The 7116-nt window shown below is 46.2% G+C and overlaps 1 protein-coding gene across 11 annotated transcripts in view; it reads left to right on the top strand.

Annotated features, from left to right (window-relative positions):
• The first annotated feature begins 646 nt into the window (after positions 1 to 646).
• Positions 647 to 7116, top strand: part of Wwox (WW domain containing oxidoreductase) — a 927061-nt gene continuing 920591 nt past the window's right edge. For 5 of the 11 annotated variants that reach the window (XR_012441878.1, XR_012441877.1, XR_012441880.1 and 2 more), the window contains exon 1: positions 658 to 781. Coding sequence is in view for 6 of the 11 variants with exons in the window: in XM_074055604.1 (XP_073911705.1) it covers positions 711 to 781 (71 nt within the window). In the remaining 5 variants the exon portion in view is untranslated. Of the gene's footprint in view, positions 939 to 7116 lie in introns of all 11 variants that reach the window. The other 6 variants (XM_074055605.1, XM_074055601.1, XM_074055603.1 and 3 more) reach the window with 6 other exon arrangements.

The following is a 7116-nucleotide window of genomic DNA, read 5'->3' as shown; positions in this document are numbered from 1 at the left end:
TACTCCATAAATGCTAGCCATTCTTACCAACAGAACTGGAAGAAACTTTTCCAAGTTTAGGAAATCAGGAGGCATGATAACTTGCATATATGCCTTTGTAACATTGTGTTCATATGCACAACGAAGTTTATGAATCAATTTATTGATGGGAATCCCTGGAAAATTTTTAATCTGGGTAGTTTACTCTCCAGTAGGTACTAAAATAAGAAGAGTCTGGGGCTCAAGACACACCATGATAATTCGTCCACTTAATTAATTAATTAATTTTGTGGTATTGGGGAGTGAACTCAGGGTCTTGTGCATGCTAGGTAAACAATAAACCACTGAGCTACATCTCCAACCCTCGGCTCCACTTTCTAGTCCAGTTGAACCTGGACTACATTTCCCTAGATGCCTCACGGCTAAATCTTCCTCAGGATTGGCCAGAACAACACGGAAGTGATTTGGGTCGCCAGGCAACGGGACGATTCGGGGACCGTGACTGGATCCGCACGCCCCCTCCCTAAGGCCGGGAGAGTGACTATGCTCCGTTCCATCTTCTGAGCTTCTTTGAGTTCTCCGGATTTTGCTTCCAGCCGAGCGACAGCTCAAGCTCTTCAGCATTTTCACGGCCTACCCTTTAAAGCTCCGCCCCCTTCATGCAGCATACTGGAAAAACGAGGAGACTGGAATTCAGATACGGAGCCGGCTGTGCGGCTCTGGGCGACGCAATGCGCAGGCGCGAGCGGTGGGGACGCCGTTGCGCGCGGCGCTCGGTTGAAGCGGGAGTACGAGTTCCTGGGTGAGGAGACCCGGCGGCCTGCAAGCTAGCTACCCGCTTCTCTGTCCGCCATGGCAGCGCTGCGCTACGCAGGCCTGGACGACACGGATAGCGAGGATGAGCTGCCTCCGGGCTGGGAGGAGAGAACCACCAAGGACGGCTGGGTTTACTATGCCAAGTAAGGGGCCGCAGTGGGGCCACCGGGCCTGGGCGCACCTGGACAGGGACGCACCTGGAACCTAAGGCCCTTCAAGCCTGGGGCACTGCGCTGCCCAGCTTGGCGAGGGCGGTGCGAATTTAAAGTCATTGTTAAAGGCGCGAGGGTCCCCAGCAGGGGCCGGCCCCCATTGTGGGCTCTGGGTCAAGCTGGGGTCACCTGGCACGCCTGGGGTCCAGGCGCGCCCCCTGCTGCTCACCAGGTGGCGCTGCACCGTTCTGTGATGGCGAAAGGGCTTTTTGCCCCAGAGATTAAAAAAAAAAAAAATTGCAAAAAAAATGCCCAGCTCCCTCCTTGGGGGGTCTGGGTTGTAGACTTGAGAGTGTGTGTTTTTAAAACAAAGGTCCTGGATCGTTTTCTGACGTTTCCCAGGAAGATTTTGGAAACTAGCAGAATCCTCCACCGCCGTGTGACCTTGGGTCACTGAGAGAAGTCGTTCTCAGTTTCTTATCTGTAAAATGGGTTGACATAAGGATCAGTTCAGGTATCGTGCATAAAGCACTCGGTGCAGGGTGTAATACTCTGTTCAGTCTCTGTTAGTCTTCTCTGATGTGTCTTGCTTGGCAGAGCCTCCCTAGGCCTGATGTTAGAATCACCTTTGGTGATAACAGAATTAATTTGGTCCCTCCTCTCCCCCATGGGTAGGTTGTAAACTTTTCCCAGGTTATTCTGAGATCCCCAATGGCACGAACCATTGCTGTGTTTGGTGGCCAGGTAGAAAGAAAAACAAAAATCAAGAAAGCTCTGGCTTATATGCCAAGCCCCTTACTAGACACTGGTTATATTGAGATAAAATGACTCAGTTGTCATCCCCGTCTTACTGGGCAGAGTGACAGAGAGTAAGATAGTCGTGGTGCAGTGTGGGGATTGAGCAGAAGACAGGGTAGCATAAGGTGTGTGGGGGGAGATGTGGGGCACACTAGGGAGGCGATCCTGGAGAGTTGGCCCCCAGTTGTGTTAGGTAGAAGGAGAAGAAGGTGGGTTGAGAAGCAGGCGGGCAGGCAGGTGGGAATGAGGAGTTGTGAGAAGGGAGGCCCCAGGCATGTCCTGTGTGTGGCACAGGACCTTGAAACCTGAGGTGAGGGGGCGGGACCTACTTTCCAGGAGGAGCTTCTGTCCCTTGCTGAGGATCTGGGGCATTGTTGTCAGGCCCAAGGGTTAACTGAAGGTTTGAAGCCAGGAGGTGACACTAGTTTTTTGTCTCTAAAGAGAATTAGTTGCTCTGGAACATTAGAGGGACAGTTCCAGCCGTAGGGAGGTCACCAGCCTGGTGCACATGTCCATGTAGCTCTGATCAGATGCCAACTTTCCTTCATCCTGGACATGTGGCATCTCTCAGCGGAGCTTAAAAGTATCACTGCTCAAGAGACAGTCCTTGACTGTGGGTCTCCCTCCCCCCCCACAACCCCTTCACCTTGTTTATCTACTTATTTGTCTTAGCTTTGTCTATAGGTGTTTTACCAATGTTCTTCCAACTTTGCTGTCTGTCTCCCTCCATGTTGCACACTTCTTGTTCACCTGTCTCTCCTGTGTTTAGCACCCAGGAAACAAAAACAACAGTACATCATATACAGTGAGCAAATAGTGAAGGTTAACTGGGGGCTTCCATGGACAGGTGGTGTGCTAGATCCTGGGGCACAGAGATACCCATGAGCTGCTCCCCAGTTTTTGGAGCCTTCCTGTGCCTCTCACTCTGGGGCCTGTCCTTGTCTGCCACTTCAGAGGCTTCTCTTCTTCCCTTCAAATTAGGGCCTAGGGCTCTCTCATGGTGGTGGTCTTGCCTTCCCTTGCACCTTACTTATGTGGCCTCCAAAAGCCCTTCCTTTGACACCCCCCCCCCCACAGTGTCTTAGGTCTATCTGGCCCTGCTGTTACCCTGATTGGCTATGGGTCAGCTGACCCCAGGTGGAGTATGTCCCTGCAGATGCCCTCTCTTGTCCTGCTGACCCTTAGTTCTTTGGCTTTCGTGGCTAATCCTGAGTCTGAATTGCCAGCCATTCCTCTTGATCTCTCCAGACTTCAAGCTATCCTGGCCTTCCTGTCCCCTTATAATTCTGGAAGCAACTCTTGTCTTTCTCTTGGGGTTTGCTAACGGACTCTCAGGCCATCCTTGAAGTTGTTCCCCCCACTGTGTTAGAGCCATGATCAGGGGTAGAGGCTGTAGCTCTCTGGAGACTTTTGTCCTGGTGTGCGTGCTGTTGGACCCAGGTACCCTGCAGTGCACTCATAGACCTTAAAGGCACACGTGTCTCATGGCTCCACGGGGAGGGCCGACCTGCAACCAGGGAGAGCTGGAGGGTCCTCCTTCCCCACCTCCTCAATCCTAGAGCAGCCCCTCTAAGGGAGGTGGGGGGTCACTGTTGTCACTACAGCCACATGGGCTTTCCTAGGTCTTCCTCCCCTGTCCTTTTCTTCTGAAGCTCAGAGGGACGGCTCATCTACCCTGTCAGGAGACGGTTCCTTGTTCACAGGGTTGGCTTCCCTCTCTGTCCTAACTTAAAGTACACTGAAAAACCCAAATCCCCCGCCCCACCCCTGGCCTTGGAAGAGCACACTTAGTGGTATTCATGTAATGTAATATAATTTTAATTTTGATCCCTTTGGCTTAAGTTTACTCTTAATACCTCTTCAAAGCTATTGAAAGAAAAAAGATAGAGGGCTTCTATTTAAGGGGGAGTAAGATAACACTTTAGGGACATGTGTCGTGATTTTCTCTTTATTAAAAAGTCATTTAAGATTGTAATTAAAAAGTGTACCTTTTAATTAATTTTTACGTGTAAGTATTAAGTTAGAGTAATACTGTTATTGCAAGGCTCAGTTTTTCATGTTAATTCTTTCAGTTCTCTATAACCCCAAGAAGTAGCTGCTGCTGTTATCCCTCTCTTGCTGATGAGGAAACTGAGGCACAGGAGGTTGAACAACTGCTCCAAGGGCACAGGCTGGCGAGTGGGAGAACCAGAAAGTGACCTTCAGGTTTCGGAGTCCTCAACCCGAGCCTCACTCTTCCGTTCGGTCTGGTGTTTTCCCCACAGCCACAGCTATGGATTGGCACGAGTGTAGAGCCTTCAGTCCCACACCACAGAATCAGCCAGGCTTGAAGGGAAGAAGCCTAGTTCATGTGGCTTCTGTCAAAGTCAAGAACCTAAGTTGACAAGGCTTGCTTTGTTTTCTAAATGTCTTTCATTTCTGTTCTGAGTGAATTTTATAGCTCCTTTGGAAATACTTAGTCATAACGTGTGTTTGCATTTATATACTTAGTATGGGTCAGGCCCAGGGCTATGCTGGTGTCTGAGGGTCCACTTGACACAGGTCCCGGGGCTCTTCACTTGCTGGCCTACTCGCTGCACAGCTCAGTGGTCCATTCTTAGGTCCACTTTGTGGCATCCTTCCTTCCTTCCTTCTTCTTTCTTTCTTTCTTTTTTTTAATATTTAAGACAAAAATAGTGTCTCTATGTAGCCCAGCTGGCCTGGAATTTGTGTTCCTTCTGCCTCCACCTGCATGTTGGTATTATAGCTGTGCATTACCATTCTGAGCTTGAAGACTACTCTTAATGTCAGGTCAAAGAAAATGTCACTCCACCTCTCACCTTGAAGAAGCCTATGGCATGCAGATCAGGGAGCCAGAATGTTGGTGCTTGATTACTACCAAGCTACTGTTCCCTCCAGTTTGCAAGATAAGTAGGAAGAGGTATGGGTTATCCTTCTGAGGGAGGTAGAACTTTCTTTTTGCAAGTCAGGTTTGGTGGTAGTTGATATACAAAGTAGGGATTTGTCTTTGCTCCTGATACTGCTTGCTTGCATAAGGATTTAATTGTGTTCCAAGCATGGTCACACGTATCATATGTCTTACCTTCCCAGCAGCTCTGTTAGTCAGGTGCCACAGGAGACTGGCACAGGCGGCTGGTTCAGGGAGCTCTTATGCTGCCCCCAAGCCCAGTGTCCTTGCACCATGACAGAGGCCCAGCTGCTGGGAGTTTGTCAAAATAGACCAGAAGCCAGCAGCAAATGAAAAGATGGACCTTACCTATGACCTGAAAAGTTGTACAGACAATGTATGCTATCTATTGATTTTCTTTAACCTAATTGGTAGGGAAGGAGTGTCCAGGTTTTATCCCAAGAGTCAGTTTCCTTTGGCAGGTGTAAGTGAACTTTAAGGAAATCTAGCCCAATCTGCCAGTACCTCCTGGGGCTTCTGACTATTTTTCTGAGAAGTAATTTTCCTGGTTACTTGTCCCAAGAAACCAGGTTCTAGCTACTGGCCCATTACTTTACTGATGACCATGTATTGTTCTAAGACAAAATGCTATATTTGATACAGAAATCAGATCAGTGTGCATAATTGGTTTGTTTATAATAATGGCTTGCATTTCTGAGAGCTTCTTATACACCAGGCACAAGAGGAGACCCTTATTTGTTGTATGATAAACCGATGTAGTTTTAGTCTTTCTGTATTGAGAAGCAGCAGTTGGGGCATTTTTAAGATGGCTGGCAACACTTGTTTTCCCTCATGATAATAAATTTGTCATAACTCAGTAATGTGACTTGCCTCTAGAGGTAGTTGTTAATAATTTTGGAATATTAAGGTTTTGCCAAGGTTCTGATGATTCAAATCTGTACTACCGATTATTAAGCAGGACAGACTAAGCTTTCTGGTGCAAATATTTTGAAGGAGGTAGCCTGACTGTGTACATTGCATCTTATGTCACATCCTATCATATTACTATTTGATAAATATTTTAATTTATATGGAACTTCTAAAGCAGAATCAGAGCTCCTCCTGGGGAAATGGCAAATCTGTAGGGTAGGCAAGATTCTATGTGAATAGTACCAAAGCATTGCCACATGATAGAGAACACATACAGTTAGAAATGTTAAACTATCTAAATAAAATGTGCAAGTCTTCAGGGTCGCACAGTGCTTCTGGGGGTGCATTTCTTAGAGGGCTTGCCCAGTGTGTAAATACTTGATGCTGTTTGTGCTGCATGACTATTGGGTGACTTCATTGAAATCTGCACAATTCAGTTTTAGTTCTGGATTACTTCAGCTGACCTTTGTGGAGGTTTTATCTTGTAGAGTTAGGTGGTTGACTTGTTTTAACCTGTTAGGGTTTGGGGTGTTTTTCACTCTACTTATAAAAGAGGTATGTGTTAATGTGAGGGTGTTGGTTTTGGTTTGGCTTCTTTTAGTTGGGCTTTCTGAATGTGGAGCTCTTCAGGTCTAAAATCCTCATTAAAAGCCTCTCACTTGAACCCAAACCAAAGTACTCTCATTGCCTCTTTTCTAGAAGTTCAGGGAAAAAAGTTCAGACTTTACATAATGAGGGAGGAGCATTGCCTGTCTTATGATATTAAGATCAGTGCTTATTTTTGAAACTGGATTATAAAAATTAGATAGTATCACAATAGGGAGTGAGGCTTTTTTTATGGGCAAGTTTTATAGTTCTTAATATAAGCTTAACATTTTATATTTCTTCCTTTTGGAAAAAACTTACATGCTACAAGCCACCATATGTACAGACTACAGTGAGTTGGGTCGGCTCTCCCACAGCCTTTGAGGTAAATCACAAGAGTCCAGCCATTATCATCCTCCTGAGTTACTTTGAAATGGCTTTTTCCTTTCCTTTTCTTTTTTTTTTTTTTGTACATTTTGGCTGCAGTATTGGTGGTAGAATATACTATAATGTGGATCATCTCTACTTCTGTATTTATTTATTTATACTAGACCTCAACCACAGTCTTCTTTTTCCCCTTCCACATTTCTTCACCTGTAGGATGTATGGTATGTAGTCATGCACCTTACATTAATATATTAGAAATCTACAAATCTGTTTTGTACTTTTTATACTGTGAATACTCATAATCAAACTTTTACTAGGGTATTGAATAAATTTAGTCTTATTAGGAAAAAAAAAAGGAGGCCCTGGATGTTCAGCATGCTCAGAGCAGCCCCTGAAGTCCACCTGAAGATCATTTCTGCTTTGCAGATGGGGAAGCTAAGAGGTTGAGGCACTTCACCAAAGGTGCCACAGCTAGACTGGCTCACTGAGCTCCTGACTATCTCTGGGGAGCACTTGGGACTCACTGCTTGGTGAATCACTTTGAAGTTACATCTCTGGAAAGAACAAATGTTTTAAAAAGAT

This window comes from Castor canadensis, chromosome 15 (genome assembly GCF_047511655.1).
Source record: "Castor canadensis chromosome 15, mCasCan1.hap1v2, whole genome shotgun sequence".
Lineage (NCBI taxonomy): Eukaryota > Metazoa > Chordata > Mammalia > Rodentia > Castoridae > Castor > Castor canadensis.
The sequence above is the reverse complement of the archived record's forward strand: the minus strand, read 5'-3'. Positions and strand labels throughout refer to the sequence as shown.